Source organism: Somniosus microcephalus, chromosome 6 (genome assembly GCF_052327205.1).
Source record: "Somniosus microcephalus isolate GS21.2 chromosome 6, FLI_Smic_1.0, whole genome shotgun sequence".
Lineage (NCBI taxonomy): Eukaryota > Metazoa > Chordata > Chondrichthyes > Squaliformes > Somniosidae > Somniosus > Somniosus microcephalus.
Window position 1 is genome coordinate 202,313,695 of NC_140992.1, and position 18,323 is coordinate 202,332,017.

The window sequence follows — 18,323 nt, forward strand, 5'->3', positions numbered from 1 at the left end:
TTACCCACCCCTGAATGGCCATTGCTGTCCATGTGGTGATGGTGCACCCATATTGGCAGTAGTTTGGCAATTACCGGGTTTTGACCCAGCAACAAAGAAGTTGATTGGCACGTGTTTGGTTGAATGAATACATGGACACAGTGGCCCAGAGTGTCCTGCAATGGTGAGATTGGTGACTTAGACTGTAAATTTAGCCCGCTGATCTCACCGCCGATAAGTGACTTCCTAAATTGGTTTCGATTACCTGAGTAGGTCAGAGAGGTATTTTCCAGAGTTTGTTTCCCCTTATTAACCCTGGATTTATTTTCCTGATTTGTTTGCCTCTTCCAGGAGCTTACATGGCTACTGGAGGTGAGGAAGTATCTAGTCACAATGCTCTAGACATTATTTGTGTGGGGCAGGCTCGATGGACCAGCTGGTCATTTCCTGCCCGTCATTTTCTTATGTTTGTATGTAAGCCTGAAAACAGATTTCCTATTCCTTTTTAGGTAATCATTGCAAAACAACAGCACCAAAATCCAGTTCTACGTCCACATTCACTAAAACGATGTTGAATCCAGACCCTGAAGAAATGGACAGCACATTGCATCAAACAGGAGAAGAGTATTTGAATTTGCCAATTTCAGGTCATTTTTAACATACAAGTCAAATTGTTCTTCCTCTTTATTAATAGAGACAGAGGGTGCGATCTTGCCAGTCCTGGGGAGGCGGATATGAAGGCAGGACTGCTGGGAAAATGGCAGAATTTGGGGGCGGGTGCCCAACCTGCCCCCAACCTGCCTCCGTGCCATCTTGCCAGGAGGTGGGTAGCCGACCCGGGCCGGGTCCCGTCTCCTTGGAGGCAGGAAGGGGATTACAGCCACTTAACTGCCTGTTAACAGGTAGTTAACAGGCAGATAAGCGGATTATCCCCATTTTGCCCACACAAGTGCGGACTTCCCGAAGGCTCCAAACCCCGCCAGGGTCACCGAGGCGAGTAGTGGATCTGTGGAGGTCGGAGGGGTGCAAAAGTGCGCCGTGAAGGTAAGTGATGGGTGCAAGTGTGGGGAGAGGTGAGTATGTGAGGTAAGTGGAAAGTGTTAGAAAAAGTGTACTTACCTTGGTTTCTTCCTGTAGGCTTCAGTCGGTGTGTATGCGGAGAGTCTCGCACCTCCGCGGCAGAGATGACAGATGGCTGTTGCATTGTCCAATGCAACAACCATCTAATTTCTGCAAAAGAAAGAGGTTTGATGAGGTTTTGAATTCAAAAACTCATCAAACTACAGAGAATGTCAGTGTTTGACAGCTGCGCAGAGTTGTCAATCGATGACAATTCATCTGTCAAAAATTTTTGACAGATGAAACGTCATACGCAGATGTTCTCTGTAACTGGCGTTCCCTTAATTGGCCTGCTAAACCTGCTGGGCGGGCTTAACAAGTTCAATCAAGGGAAAATAGCGTGGGTTGGCCAGAAGTTGATGGAGGCAGGACTGAAACCTGACAAGTGGGAGTCCCGCCTCCAAAAGCTCCCCATTGGCAAAATCCAGCCCTATAAGTACAAAAGCAAGGAAATTATGCTAAACCTTTATAAATCACTGGTTAGACCTCAGCTGGTGGATTGTGTCTAATTCTGGGCACCACACTTTGGGAAGGATGTCAAGGCCTTTGAGAGGGTACAGAGGAGATTTACCAGAGTGGTGCCAGGGTCAAGAGACTTCAGTTATGTGGCGAGAGTAGAAAAGCTGGGGTTGATCTCCTTAGAGCAGAGAAGGTTAAGGGGAGATTTAATACAGGTGTTCAATATTATGAGGCATTTTGATAAGAGTAAATAAGAACAAACTGTTTCCAGTGGCAGGAGGTCCGATAACCAGAGGATACAGATTTACGATAATTGGCAAAAGAACCAGTGGGAGATGCAGCTTTTTTTTACGCAGCACGTTGTTATGATCTGGAATTCACTATCGAAAAGGGTGGTGGAAGCAGATTCAATAGTATTTTGAAAAGAAAAGATTTGCTGGGATATGGGGAACGAGCAGGGGATTGAACTAATCGGCTAGCTCTTTCAGAGAGCTGGCACAGGCATGATGAGCCAAATGGCCTCGTTCTGTGCTGTCGAGTTCTATGATTCTGTTCTATCATTCTCAATATAAACACTTAAAGACACAAGAAGCAATCCCCACTATGTGCTACCAGGATACCAGTATAGATTTTTTTCCCATTTTGTCTGTGTCTTCTCCCCCACATCATCACGCTCCCTCCTTCAGCAGGCTAGTGTGCTGTTTGATCATTTGACAGCAAGTGCACTTTTGTGAGGTAGGATGGACCGTTCCTGGGATGGAGTGCTGAGGCCTGTGGGGTGGCGTGTGTACATTTTGCTTGCAATTTATGATGTTCACTGAAAGCCTTGAGTGTGCTACGATCTTGTAAGCAGCCATTTTACTCTGTACTAGCCAATCTCCCGCAGCGTTGTTCAGGGGTGGTGTGGGGTCTGGAGCACAGTGGTGATATTTAGCTGCAAGGTGAGGCTGTGTTCAATCTAGCCTGTCACTTTAAATCTATTGCTCAGGTATTCCATGTGGCGAAGTGGTCTAATAAAGGTACATCCCGAGGGCAGTTGGAGTATAACCATTGAGGGGATTTTGTGCAGATTGACAGCTCCTTGTAAATCCCTGGCTCCTGCCCTTGAAGGAAGGTCAGGTTGTGAAGATCAGGAAACCAGCAGGAAATGACGGAGTTTCTTTTGTGTTTTTGAAACTTTGAAGTGTGCGATCCACAATGTTAACATATATGCAGTAGACACAAGGCATATACATTAATTGCACACTCTAACTGATCTCTTGTGGAAGCGCTCACTGAGTATGTAGTATACTTTATAATGACAGTGTGGCGGAGCCACCAAAGGACTCAGAGCGGTTGTACATAATTCCTTTAACAGCAATGTAGTTACTGTCTGTGCCTGTACCTTTAATTACACTGTTTGACTGTACAATGTCTAGTTACCTTTACAGCACGGTTTCAACGTGATGACGTCATGCCGTTAGTCATGTGATGCCCCAATGGCGGGAAGAACGTGATGACGTCATGACGTCAGTCTTCTGACCAGAGGATCGGTCCTCGTGGAGCCCTCAAGGAGAGTAGACCTGTAATTGATGTGTTCTAGCAGTTTCCAGTTTAAACCCGTTTCGTTTCATTAAAGTTCATTATTTTAATTGCCTGAGTCGAACTCAGTCTTTTTGATAGGAACCTCCGTTCCTACAACAGGAGGGTTATACCATGTGACACACATTGTATAATGACAGGAGGGTTATACCATGTGACACACAATGTATAATGACAGGAGGGTTATACCATGTGACACACAATGTATAATGGCAGGAGGGTTATACCATGTGACACACAATGTATAATGACAGGAGGGTTATACCATGTGACACACAATGTATACTGACAGGAGGGTTATACCATGTGACACACAATGTATAATGCCAGGAGGGTTATACCATGTGACACACAATGTATAATGACAGGAGGGTTATACCATGTGACACACAATGTATACTGACAGGAGGGTTATACCATGTGACACACAATGTATAATGACAGGAGGGTTATACCATGTGACACACAATGTATACTGACAGGAGGGTTATACCATGTGACACACAATGTATACTGACAGGAGGGTTATACCATGTGACACACAATGTATACTGACGAGGGTTATACTATGTGACACACAATGTATACTGACAGGAGGGTTATACCATGTGACACACAATGTATACTGACGAGGGTTATACTATGTGACACACAATGTATACTGACAGGAGGGTTATACCATGTGACACACAATGTATAATGACAGGAGGGTTATACCATGTGACACACATTGTATTATAATGACAGGAGGGTTATACCATGTGACACACATTGTATTATAATGACAGGAGGGTTATATCATGTGACACACAATGTATAATGACAGGAGGGTTATACCATGTGACACACATTGTATTATAATGACAGGAGGGTTATACCATGTGACACACAATGTATACTGACAGGAGGGTTATACCATGTGACACACAATGTATACTGACAGGAGGGTTATACCATGTGACACAATGTATACTGACAGGAGGGTTATACTATGTGACACACAATGTATAATGACAGGAGGGTTATACTATGTGACACACATTATATTATAATGACAGGAGGGTTATACCATGTGACACACAATATATAATGACAGGAGGGTTATACCATGTGACACACAATGTATAATGACAGGAGGGTTATACCATGTGACACACAATATATAATGACAGGAGGGTTATACTATGTGACACACATTATATACTGACAGGAGGGTTATACCATGTGACACACAATGTATAATGACAGGAGGGTTATACCATGTGACACACAATGTATAATGACAGGAGAGTTATACTATGTGACACACATTATATACTGACAGGAGGGTTGTACTATGTGGCACACATTGTATTATAATGACAGGAGGGTTATATCATGACACACAAGCTTCTGCGCTTTTCCATCATTAGGAAGTGGAGAGACATGGTGGGGTTTACAAACAGCAAGTCTTGGCATGCTGGGTGAATGGGTTGTCTTGCCTGGTGTGTTATGTGCTCCTCCCAGCTCCAATATGTGGTGGTGTTCACTAGATTTAGAAGGGAGGGAGCCCTAACCTACTTTCTAGAGCAAAACTGAAGAGGGCGAGGGCTTTCCATGGTTGACAATGGGTTGTAGCCAATCTGGATGAACCAAGGCAGTAAAAAATTGTCAACAAAGCCCCGCTCCCACCTATCCCAAGTATTTGTTGGCAACTGCTCACCTACACTGCTCACCTTCCCAGCAAACCTACACAATTGTCCAAACTCCAGTCCCAGACTCCAAATTGAGCTCCAGGTTCTCAACAGGAGTAAACCATTTAGAGAAAACACTTTCTAGGGATTAATAACACTTTGGGGGAGAAATTTAGTATCGCCCCATTTGGGGCGCAATTATCGGCCGGGCGCAAAGTTTAGCGCCTGCCGCTAATTATCACCTCCAACTGCAAACTTGGCTTCTATCACCCCTGGAGGTGATTGGAGCACTAAATCAGGCGTTACACACCTCTCTTAAGGCGCTAACACCAAGAGGCGAGGCGCTACCTCAGAGCGCTGGCGAAGCTCAGGTGATGTCAGTTAGCAATGGAACACAGACACACTGGCGCTGGCCAGTTCTTAAAGCGGAGGGTCAATCTTGCTCTCCAGCCACACCCTGCTCATTGCAGCCTTGAATCTCAGCCTGGAGAGACCTGTACATTAATTCTGCTGGAAAGAACAATGGAGAGACCCAGGGAACGAGCTCAGAGTGCAGCCGCCATAGTCTCTTCTAAATCGATGCAAGGAAGGTCAAATCAAAATGAACCTGCAAAGTGCTGCTCAGTACCCAAAACTCCTTCACCCAGTGTTGAATCTTTCCAGAAGTCTCTCTCTCTCAGAATGCGTGGTGAAAAAATGTCGCCGACAAAAAAAGGCAGGCAGTGGCTGCCTTTAAATAGCGCTCCCCCAGTCGCTTCCCAACTGCAAAATGTTCCCCTCAACCTGTCGTTGCTAGCGGCAGGCAGAAAGGCAGGGGGCGCCACTCAATATCCGGTCCAGGGCGTTGCACGCTCAACTGACGTCACGATCTGTGGGCGCAGGAGATCGTGGCGGTAGTGTTTAGCGCCACCGCAAAATGTCTGGTCAATTTCGCGAGCGCCGCAAACATCATCGCGCCCGGGACGTTAGTTGCTTTGTGCCCCAATGGGAGGCGCTAATCAACCGAATTTTTCCCCCTTTATGAGTAAAAATTAGCTTTGTTTTGCATTATAAATGTTACTTTTAATAAATTTTCAGCTGAGGGAGAAGTTCAAGATAGTAGCTGAAACTAAAGTCAGAATATTTTTGGAGTGTTTTGATTTTTTCCTTCCTGCCGCTTGCCAGTTTGAGATTGTTAGCTTTCAAAAAAAAACTGTGCAATTTGATCTCTGTGTTCTGCTGCTTCCTGGTTCCTCATTCATACTTACTGAGTCAATCAAACTTCCTTTGATTGGTTCACATTTAGTTGATGGATAATTTAATAGATTAATCCACATGTCAGTAACCATTCACTATCCACTTTTGAAGTGTGGTCACTGTTATAATGCAGGAAACGCAGCAGCCAATCTGCACACAGCAAACTCCCACAAACATCATGATGACCAGAAAATCTGTTTTTTTTTTTGGTGATGTTCGTTGAGGGATAAATATTGCCCAGGACACTGGGGAGAACTCCCCTATAATGGATGTGCACTAAATTTTTAATGCTACAGATCTGTATTTTTATAATGTTCGGCTGATTTTTTTCATTTTTCAAACTCTGAAGATCTTTTTGCTTTCCGTCAGCAGGTTTTGCAGAGGATTATAAATCGTTAATGATAAAGACCATCTCTCAGAAATATGAAGCCAACATTGCAAAAGAAGACCAAATGAAACAAGTGACCCTTGACCAGACGTTTAGAAGTCTGACCATGAAGGACGGAAATGTGACTAAACTGAAGGAGAGAATAGATGCGAGTCGGGACGATGTGCTCAGTTCGCAAGGGCTTGAAGAGAACCAGGACGCAGTTGCAAACTTAGCGGAATTCCTCAACAATAAGCAAGTTTCCAATTGTAGAATCAACATCCTGCTTGGAAAAGCAGGAACTGGAAAGACCAAGTTGATGCACAAAATTTGCTACGAATGGACGCAAGGGGCTATCAGTCAGTTCCAGTACGTATTTTTGTTTGAGTTCCGTCAACTGAATCTAATCGACAAAACCATAGATCTGAAGAGCATGTTGTTCGACCTGTTTCTTCAACCGGAAAGGAACTCCCATGCTGTATTTAGATTTATACTACAAAACCCGCGGAAGATTTTGATTCTCTTTGATGGCTTTGACGAGTTTACAGGGAAAGCCTCTGTCCACACCTCATTGGTTTCCAGCAATCCCATTGCACCACTGTCTGTGGGACAGTTATTTTCCAGCCTGTATCATGGGAAATTGCTCCCTGGATGTACGCTTCTAATAACTTCCAGGCCCAAAGACATCCTCTGCTTGCCTTTGGATGTCGTGGATCAAGTGGGGGAAGTCTCGGGGTTCAACCAGTGTAAAATTGAAGAATATGCCAGTTGTTTCTTCAAAGACAGTGAGTACAATCGTCGGGCGACCTCTCACTTGCAGAAGAATAGGAAGATTTTAAACATGTGCTACATTCCTGCATTGTGCTGGGTAGTTTTCCTTTGTCTTGAGCACTTGCTATCTCAAAGTCATTTAGAACCCAAGCTACCTCATACAATGACACAATTCTACATCAAGATGCTTAGTGTGTTTTTAAGCAAAGGTGCCAAGATTAAAGAGGCCCATGGAAGCACTGAAAACCTGCTGCTAAACAAACACAGAGAAGAGATTCGTGGACTGTGCAATCTTGCGAAAAAAGGGCTCCACGAGAGTAAATCTGTGTTTTATTTAAAAGACCTCCTTTCTGAAAAGGTCACCAATTTTGCCTCCTCGTACGGATTTCTTACCACTTTTGAAGTGAAGACGATTGACCATAACCAAGAGAATGGGCATGCCTTTGTTCACCTGACACTCCAAGAGTTCCTGGCAGCACTTCATCAGATGATTGACAGCAACATTACTGACCAAATGCCAAAACGCAGGTTTTACCTCAAATCAAAATGGACGTCGAAGAACGACATGAAAAATGTATTCACAGATGCCGTTCACATATTTCTGTCTGGGTTAGCTTCAAAAGAATGTAAGCAGTTCCTTAGTATCTTGGCGAGCAAGGATGAGGTATGGGTGCAAAAGAAGCAGAAGGCCATCTTCCAGAACTTACTGAAGTTAGCCAGAACAAATCTAACCGGGCCAAAAATAATCGAGTTATGCCACTGTGTGTACGAGACACAAGACTGTGACCTTGCGCGTGAAGTTGCGGTGAAATTAAAGTCCAAGTTTGAGATTCGGAACTTCAGGCTCACTCCAGCGGATATGACTGTTTTGACTTTTATTATAAATAGTGGAGCCAGCAGCTTCTCCCTGGATATTGTAGGTTGTGCCATGGATCGAGAATGTGTCGCCGTCTTGGGCACTTGCAAGAACATAAATGATTTAATGTAAGTAAATGCATGTGATCTACAGCAGGAGCTTCCAACTTTGTTGTCTTCATGGGCATACCATGGAGTCTCAAGGGCCTCACATTACCAGGAATTTTGCTCCCCACTTCAATCCACAGTCTATCTACAGCAGTGCAGGCTTTGTGCCTGCCCAGCTGTGAAAGGTTAACACTAGAGATTAACTTTTACAAGGCTTCATTCCCAGTGAAGAGTCTCACTTTGTGAGAGCGCAGATCGGAGAATCAGGCACAGATATCAGCATGCTGATTTGTGGTGCTGACCATTCATTTTAATCACTGGAAGTTCGGGAGTGGTACGAATCAGGTGTGGGAGGTCACTGGCTGATTCTCTGATCTGTGCTTCCATTGAGCAAGGTTCCTCACCAGGAATGGAGCCTTGCAAAATTTACTCTATACCCCATGAAATCAATGTTGCTGGTAAAATACCTCCCCTCTACCTCCTGCCAGCCATGAGTTTGATGCTAGCACTGGAGTGGGGTCCACACTGGGTGGATATCCTGTGGAACCAGAATCCAGATTCTGTTCTGTGGCACTTGCCCAGCCTCAACATGGATTGATGCCATTGGATTGATGTGGCACCTTTTCTAGGTTGCTGGTATGGCTGGACCCTCAGGACTAGTGCAAATGTTGCAGACCATAGACCCATATCTTGAGTGAATCGTACCCAGGGCAGTTTGGATAGAAGTTTAAATGGAGTCTATGGCCGGAATTTTGCCTACCTGGGCTGTGCAGGTGCGGGCGGTGTCCGTGGCAGGTCGCGACCCCGCTGCTGGCTCCATCCCGCTGCAGAAAATGAAATTACCTTAATGGGGCCTATTAAGCCCACCCAGCGCATTACCCGGCCCGATGAGATGGAGTGTGTCTGGTGACGTTATTCATAACGTGTTTTCAGCCGGGATCCTTAAAGGGACCCTGGCCACATTAGATTAAAATAGTGGGTGTTGAATCTTTACTCTACAATAATATAATAAAAGTTATGTATGAGTGACAAAGAAGTATTTAAACGATATTATCATTAAGTAATATGACACCATCTACAAATACGATCAAGAACATAATTAAAAAATTACATTAATAGGGAAGTTATTGGTGGTTTAGCCACAAATCTATAGACTTTTGTATCAGTAACTAGTACAAATAAAAGATGTGTGTGTAGGTAATACATAAAATTAAGCAGATTTTAAATGTAATTGTAAAGGGGTGAATTTACAATCTTATGCAAGTTCAGCAGGAGAGCTGCGGAAACCCTGACAAACAGTGTAAGTGATGCTTACAATGTGTTTCTGGGATTTCTGCAGCTCTTCTGTTGAAGTTAACAATGGACAAGTCAGAGAATCTCTGCAGAAATTCACCCCCAAAATCTCAGACAAAAAAGTTAAATTAGTTCTATTCAGGGACTGAAAACAAATTGAACCAGTGGAATGAGTGATGAGAATGACCGGAAACAACACAAAAATGTATTTAAATGGTATATTTCATTTTTTATAGTGCAGGTCAAGTCACTGCAATTACTGTTCAGTTGGAAGGCAACAGATGAGAATGGCCAGTGAAAAATGTATTTCCCTCACCATCGAGGGTAGCACTTACATCCCTTCAGGAATTTATGAATTAACATTTACCAGTAGCTTTTCAAGTAGAACAGAATCGCCATCAATCTGTTAGCTGATGTGATCAACATGTTTTTATTTTGGTTTGTTTTCCATGCTGTCAAATAATCAGCTGGAACAATGGCCACGGGATTCACGCAGTTCAGAAACCACGTCTGTCAACCTGAGGCCTGACTTTTTTTTTATTCGTTTATGGGATGTGGACGTCATTGGCAAGGCCAGCATTTATTGCCCATCCCTAATTGCCCTTGAGAAGGTGGTGGTGAGCCGCCTTCTTGAACCACTGCAGTCCGTGTGGTGAAGGTACTCCCACAGTGCTGTTAGGGAGGGAGTTCCAGGATTTTGACCTAACGACGATGAAGGATCGGCGATATAATTCTCAGTCAGGATGGTGTGTGACTTGGAGGGGAACTTGGAGGTGGTGGTGTTCCCATGTGCCTGCTGCCCTTGTCGTTCTAGGTGGAAGAGGTCGCGGGTTTGGGAGGTGCTGCCGAAGAAGCCTTGGCAAGTTGCTGCAGTGCATCGTGTAGATGGTACACACTGCAGCCACGGTACGCCAGTGGTGGAGAGAGTGAATGTTTAAGGTGGGGGATGGGGGCCAATCAAGCGGGCTGCTTTGTCCTGGATGGTGTCGAGCTTCTTGAGTGTTGTTGGAGCTGCACTCATCCAGGCATGTAGAGATGAGGGGACTAAATGTAACATTTCCAAATTTGCTGATGATACAAAGCTAGTTGTGAAGAGGATGTGAAGAGGCTTCAAGGGGATCTCGACAGGCTCAGTGAGTGGGCGAGAGCATGGCAAATGGAATATAATGTGGATAAATGTGAAGTTATCCACTTTGGTAGAAAAAACAGAAAGGCAGAGTATTTCCTAAATGGTGAAAGATTGGGGAATGCAGATGCTCAAAGGGACCTGGGTGTCCTTGTGCATGAGTCACTGAAAGTGAATGTACAGGTGCAGCAAGCCATTAGGAAGGCAAATGGTATGCTGGCCTTCATTACAAGAGGATTTGAGTACAGGAGTAAGGAAATCTTACTCCAATTATATAGGGTCTTGATGAGACCACACCTGGAGTACTGTGTACAATTTTGGTCTCCTTACCTAAGGAAGGATATACTTGCCATAGAAGGAGTGCAACGAAGGTTCACGAGATTGATTCCTGGGATGGCGGGACTGTCGTATTAGAAGAGTTTGAATAAACTAGGCCTGTATTCTCTTGAATTAAGAAGAATGAGAAGATATCTCATTGAAGTATACAAAATTATTACAGGGCTTGATAGGGTGGATGCTGGGAGAATGTTTCCCTTGGCTGGGGAGTCCAGAACCAGGGGCCACAGCCTCAGGATAAAGGGTAGGCCATTCAGGACTGAGATGAGAAGAAATTTCTTCACACAGAGGGTGGTGAATCTTTGGAATTCTCTACCCCAGAGGGCTGTGGAGGCTCAATCATTGGGTATATTCAAAACAGAAGTCGATAGATTTCTGACTAGTAAGGGCATCAAGGGATATGGCAATAGGGCCGGTGAATGGAGTTGAGGCAGACGATCAGCCATGATCTCATTGAATGGCGGAGCAGGCTCGAAGGGCCGAATGGCCTACTCCTGCTCCTATTTCTTATGTTCTTATCTGAGGAGTTGTGAATGGCACTGAACACTGTGCAGTCTTCAGCGAACATCGCCATTTCTGACCTTATGTTGAAAGGAAGGTCATTGATGAAGCAGCTGAAGATGGTTAGGCCTAGGACACTGCCCAGAGGAACTCCTGCAGCGATGTCCTGGGGCTGTGATGATTGACCTTCAACCACCACAACCATCTTCCTTTGTGCTAGGTATGACTCCAGCCAGTGGAGAGTTTTCCCACTAATTCCCATTGACTTCAGTTTTACTCGGGCTCCTTGATGCCACACTCGGTCAAATGCTACCTTGATGTCAAGGGCAGTCACTCTCACCTCACCTCTGGAATTCAGCTCCTTTGTCCATGTTTGGACCAAGGCTGTAATGAGGTCGGGAGCCGAGTGGTCCTGGTGGAACCCAAACTGGGCATCAGGTGAGCAGGTTATTGGTGAGTAAGTGCCGCTTGATAGTACTGTCGATGACACCTTCCATCACTTTGCTGATGATTGAGAGTAGACTGATGGGACGGTAATTGGCTGGATTGGATTTGTCCTGCTTTTTGTGGATAGGACATACCTGGGCATTTTCCACATTGTTGGATAGATGCCAGTGTTGTAGCTGTACTGGAACAGCTTGGCTAGAGGCACGGCTAGTTCTGGAGCACAAGTCTTCAGCACGATAACCGGGATGTTGTCAGGGCCCATAGCCTTTGCTGTATCCAGTGCACTCAGCCATTTCTTGATATCACGTGGAGTGAATCGAATTGGCTGAAGACTGATTTCTGTGATGGTGGGGACCTCAGGAGGAGGCCGATATGGATCATCCACTCGGCACTTCTGGCTGAAGATGGTTGCAAACGCTTCAGCCTTGTCTTTTTCACTCATGTGCTGGGCTCCACCATCATTGAGGATGGGGATATTCATGGAGCCTCCTCCTCCCGTTAGTTGTTTAATGGTCTCAGTGCTCGTTTAATGTATGCGTTATTTGGAGAGCAGAATTGGTCAGAATATTGGAAGAGTTAAACGGAGTTAAATTCAACTTTTGCAAGGGTACAAAATGGTCTTCAATGGAAAGGATAATCAGGCGGGGTGTATAACAGATGCTTGACCCGCTACTGCCTGTTTCGTGCCCCTACCAAACTTGAATTTTTCCTCCAAAATCATTTCCTTTAACAACTTAAGGACAGTGACCCACTCTAGTATATTTTGGCCGTGCTAAGTTGGCAGCATAGGATACAGAGCTGTCAGCAGCAGGGCAACGAGGGGAATGGAGTGAGATTTATATCCTCAAGTGGAGTGAAGCAGACCGTATACCTCTTATTTCTCATACCAAAATGAGTAAAACTCACTCCAAATAAGAGAGGTTGTCAGCTCTAAACATTGAATTCATTATTGCCGAGTCATTGCCTTCCCTCTAGCTTACCATAGAATGAATATCATCAACTAGCCCACAATGAGGATCCGGGTCTGTTTATGGGAGATGGCGGAAGGGAGGGAAACTGAGAAACTACTTTAATCAAAATAACCTGTTTGTTACTCATCCTCCCCATCACTCTGGTGTCAGTTTGCATTATTGTTTTCTGCCGTGTTTAAAGTTCCTGCAAATTTTCCATGTTGGTTTGTCTCTCTATCCTCCTCCCTCTTCCTTTTCCTCCTCTCTATCTCCTTATTATTGCTGGCTGCCTCACTCCATCACATTGAGATTCCCCATTCCCTTTCCAGCCACACAGCCTCTGCATCACTCCCAAGAAAAGTTAGAGCCACCGCTTTCGTCCCTGCAAAATTCTGACACCAGGTTAAAGACAGGAGGGCACGGAGAATGCTGGAAAATGTAGTGCGTGTGTGTTCAATAGTGTGAAGGAAGGGGCAGTCTGCCTGTTCCATTAACAACAGGGAAGCTCAAGGGGAAGGAGGGGGGAAGATACAGGAGATGCTGATGAAAGGACTGGCAGAAAGTCATAGGCCTAGAAATTCAGTTGGTAGCGCCAGCCGCTAGCGCCTTAAGAGGGTGATAAGTGGGGCGCGAAGCGGCTAGCGCCCGGGCGCGGTGCGATCTGCGCCTCTCGTGAACTTGAGTGAAGACTTAGCAGCGGCGCAAAACCGCAACGCCCGCTCAGCTGCGTGCGCAGATCCTGACGTCATTTCATGGTGCAACGCCCTTGGTGCGCCCCGATCCGGAACTTCAGTGGCGCCCCCCTTCTTTCCGCCTGGCGCTCACAGCGACTGGTTGAGTGGAACGGTTCCCAGTCGCTGTGGGGCTGGGGGGGCGCTATTTAAAGGGGACTCTTCCTGCATTCTTTGTGGTAGCCATTTTGTACCACTCCTGTGTGAGAGAGAGAGATTTGGAGAGAGACAAAGGGAGAGAGCTTTCTGCTTTGACTCAGCGCTCGCACAGGTACTTCTGGCTTCAGGCCAGAGCTTTGCAGTTGGATTTATTTTTCAGTGCCATAGCCTTGAGTGGCCACATATAATGGGGGCTGCAATGGGTGGAAACGTTGGGTTTCTGCATTGCATTGAAAGGGCTCAGAGACGCCGAGAGAGAGTGCCAATCATGGCCAGACGGAGAAGGGCCAACAGGCGTCGGCACAGGAGGCCTTACCCTCCCAGGGTATACCGCCAGCACTTCTCCTACCTCAACATGTCTGAGGAGCAGTGCATTCGGAGGCTTCAATTCAGAAGGGAGGTGGTCACTGAGACCTGCCACCTGCTTCAGAGAGATCTGCAGCCTCAGCTGAGGAGCAGGACGTCTCTGTCGGTGGCAGTGAAGGTGACAGTGGCTCAACTTCTATGCCACCGGCTCCTTCCAATCTGCTACTGGGGACATTGCCAATGTCTCCCAGTTCGCAGTGCATTACTGCATCCGCCAGGTCACGAATGCCCTCTTCAGAAGGAGACGTCAGTACATTTCCTTCCCCATGACCCTGGACAAGCAGCAAGAGTGTGCAATGGGATTTGCAAGAATAGCGGGCTTCCCCATGGCCCAGGGCGCCATTGACTGCACGCATGTGGCTTTGCGGGCGCTTCTAGAGAATGCCGAGGATTACCGCAACCGGAAGGGGTACCATTCGCTGAACGTGCAGTTGGTGTGTGACCACAGGCAGCTCATACTAGCTGTCAATGCCCGCTTTCCAGGCAGCAGCCACGACGCCTTCATCCTGCGCCAGACTTCTGTGGCAGACATTTTCGAAGCCTTGGCTCACCCAGGAGGCTGGCTGCTCAGGGACAAGGGCTATCCTTTGTGCACCTGGCTGATGATCCCGCTCCGTGCGCCCAACACCCCTGCTGAAGAACGATACAATGACAGCCATCAAGCGACCAGGAACATCATTGAGCACACAATCGGCGTGCTGAAGCAACGGTTCCGCTGTCTGGACCATTCCGGGGGAGCCCTACTGTACTCGCCTGAGCGAGTCTCCCATTTCTTGCTGCACAACCTGGCTATCCTCAGGACTCAGCCACTGCCAGCAGACATTGGAGGACCAGAGGAGGAGGAGGAGGAGGAGCACCAAGACGGGAGGGAGGCACAAAGTGCAAGGGCCGTCCGTCAGCGGCTTATTGCAAGTCGGTTCTAGGCCCCCTCTCAGGGAATGGCTTGTGCCATTGAAAGAACATGAATGGAGCTGCTCCGCAAACCCTGAGGCGGTCAAGGCAACAAATAGTTCAAAGTGCAAACATGCACAATCTGAATAAAGACAGTTTTTTATTTAACAAACTCTGTGCCCTTCCCGCATGATAAACAAATACAGAGAAACCCCCCAAAAAACAGTCAGACACATAACTGGCTCTCACAACCTGGAGACAATGAACAAAACAGTTAAACAAAAATGACCATGATCCTCGGCCTTCATAAAAAACAAACACAACATCCTCGGCCTTCAGAGAAAAAAACACAACATTTTGCCACACCTCCTACTTTTTGGCCTGCGAGGGTGATCTGCCTCGCTTGCGAGATTGGCCCCTTCCCGCCCTGCAGCTCCTCTGCAATGGGACCCCAGTGGCTGCAGCAAGGCTGGGGGAAGGCTGCTGAGGGTCAGATAGTGAGTCGGCAGATGCCCTTGGGGGACGGCCTGGACCAGCTCTCGCCCTGGAGGGCCCGGCTGCTGACTGCTCCAACTCTGCTTGGGCGGCAGCAGTCTGTCCTACAGGTGGTGGCAGCTACAGTGGAGGAGTGACAGTGTTGGCAGCAGGAATGCTGCCAACCTGACAGAGCATAGGCACTCCCTGGTCGGACGAGACACTGGCACTCGCACGGGCCAGCACTGAAGCATGCACAGCAATCCGCTGAAGCACAGACTGCTGGGCTGCTGCGGCGCGGCGAGGGCCCCGGTGATTCCTAGCTGATCCAGCGAGGGTAGCAGCAGTTAGTGCTCGTGTGGCCCTGATCTGTGTCTGCATCAGACCAGCCAGTGACTGCATGGCATGACTAAGCACTTGGCTGGAAGCCGCCTGTGATGCAGCGACGTCCTGCTGACTCCTGGCCTGTGATGCAGCGACGTCCTGCTGACTCTTGGCCTGTGCTGCCCCGAATTCCTGCAAACTCCTGGCCTGTGCTGCCCCGAATTCCTGTACACTCCTTGCCAGTGACTCTATGGAGGCAGGCATCCTTGCCACTGCAGCCATGAGCTCAATGTGCCTGCGCTCAGCCTGGGCGCCCATTTCGCCAAGGAGCCACACCTCCTCTGCGCTCACTGTCGCAGGACTGGAGGCCGCACTCACCCTCCGGGGAGAAGGCCACCGAGCTTTCCTACCCCTCCCCCGTTGCTGCAGCCCGCTGGACCCCGGAGCTTCACCCTCCTCAGACCCTTCCCCCCTGCTCCCCTCCAGGGAAGACGTGTCCCCATCATGGCCATGGGCTGCCTCAGCTGAGGGTGGCACTGATGGTCCAGCTTCCTCTTCCTCCTCCTCGCCTTCCGATTCACTCACAGTGCCAGCTTGAGGGCCCACCTCCTCACCTGGCGAATCAACATCTGAAAGCAGGGAGGCACAAGAGTTGCTTTAGTGTGAGGACAGGGCGGCAGCGAGGGAGGCATGAGTGCTGCTATGCACTGCATTGGTTCGAGAGTGGCAAAGGATGCTGGTGTGAGGCACAAGTGGAAAGAGAGAGATCAAAAAGGTGATGACCTTACCATTGCTGTCCAGAACGGGGTCGGCATCTCCAGTGGCGACGGGGCCAAACAGCCGGCCTGCCATTATCCGTTCCACTCGCTGCTCCAGGTCGCTGAGGTCTTTAAGTTCAGGACGGCCTCCGGTCCGTTGCTGCTGCCTCCTATTGTGGGCCAGCTTGCCCTGCAAGAGAAGGGACGGGCTCTGAGTACAGTGTGAAGCCCTGATCTTGCCTGCGCTGCCTCCCATGGTGGAATAGCCCTGACAGTGTGTCAAGTGCTGAATGTGCATGTGATTTTCATGAGTGTCCCATAGGTGTTGGATGAGGGCTGGGCATTGGGGCTTTCAGGACCCTTTGGCCATAAAGTGAGGTGCACATGCAGGGATGAAGAGGATACTGGAAAGGGTACTCACCCTGCCAACCCGAGTGAGGTCGTTGAACTTCTTCCTGCATTGCGTTGGTGTCCTAGGGACCATGCTGCTGGAGGTCACTCAGTGTGCCACCTCCCTCCAAGCTTTTCTATATCCGCTGGGCAGCGGCCTCCTGCCACTGTCAGGAAAGAGGATAGGTCGCCTGTGCTGCACTGCGCCAACCAGAACCTTCAGGGCACCCTCACTGAAGTGCTGCGCTCGCTCCCTGGCCTTCTCCATGGTCGTGGGCGTAACAATGTCGAAGCAGGTCTGTCCAGGCCTAGAATCAGGGCTCCAGTGTACAGGGCGTGGCTGCAAACCAAATTGACCCTCCCCCTTTAAGAGCTGACTGGCGCCAGCGTGTCTGCCTGCAATCGATAACTCGCCACACCTGCGCTGCGCCTGCCCTTGGTGGTAGCGCCTCGGCTCGCCGGCTTAGCGCCTTATGATAGTCGTGCACCGCCTGCTTTAGCGCAGCAGCAACCTCTTGGGGCGATGCAACTGAATTTTGGCGAAGGTGGCGCGAAGTTGCGCCGGGCGTTAAATTTAGCGAACGCTCGGCTTTAGCGGCCCAAACGTGGCGATACTGAATTTCTAGGCCATAGAGTCATAACAGCACAGAAGGAGGCCATTTGGCCCATCGAGTCCGAGTCAGCTCTCTGTGGAGCCATCCAGTCAGTCCCATGCCCCCCCTCTATCCCCGTAGCCCTGCAAGTTTATTTCCCTCAAGTGCTTATCCAGTCTCCCATTGAAAACATTGAGTGTCTCCGCTTCCACCACTTCCGTCAGCAGCAAGTTCCAGGGCCTCATCACTTGCAGCATAAAAAAGTTTTTCCTCACATCCCCCCTGTATCTCTTGCCCAAAACCTTAAATCTGTGTCCCCAAGAGAGCAATCTGGTGTGAGCAGAGGAGCAGAAATAAAAATATAAAATACTGAATGCAGAACTTGAATTTGCAGCATCTCTTGCACACTTTAACACATATGCATATGAGGCAAAAGAGGTCCCAAATAAGCAAAGAGAAAACCTAGCATTTTGTCTCCACCCCCAGGCATAAAGCATTGCCTTGGACTGAGTACAGAAATGAAAATCGCGCACAAGGATCACATGTCCATAACAGAACCTGTCTGGCTTTCTGTAAATGGAAGGAGAATCGTGCGGCTCCATTATGGGTTTATGATCCTCCCGCCAGACGTTCCTCTCGCCAGACGTTCCTCCCGCCAGACGTTCCTCCCGCCAGACGTTCTTCCCGCCAGACGTTCCTCCCGACAGACCTTCCTCCCGCCAGACCTTCCTCCCGCCAGACCTTCCTCCCGCCAGACGTTCCTCCCGCCAGACCTTCCTCCCGCCAGACGTTCCTCCCGCCAGACGTTCCTCCCGCCAGACCTTCCTCCCGCCAGA

General features: G+C 48.1%; 1 protein-coding gene across 3 annotated transcripts in view; it reads left to right on the forward strand.

The window, feature by feature from the left end:
- The window catches only part of nlrc5 (NLR family, CARD domain containing 5), a 350,789-nt gene that overhangs the window by 96,008 nt on the left and 236,458 nt on the right, over positions 1 to 18,323 (forward strand). For all 3 annotated transcript variants that reach the window (XM_085991231.1, XM_085991232.1, XM_085991233.1), the window contains exons 6-7: positions 489 to 626; positions 6,420 to 8,169. In XM_085991231.1, the coding sequence (XP_085847357.1) occupies positions 489 to 626; positions 6,420 to 8,169 (1,888 nt within the window). The remainder of the gene's footprint in view (positions 1 to 488; positions 627 to 6,419; positions 8,170 to 18,323) is intronic.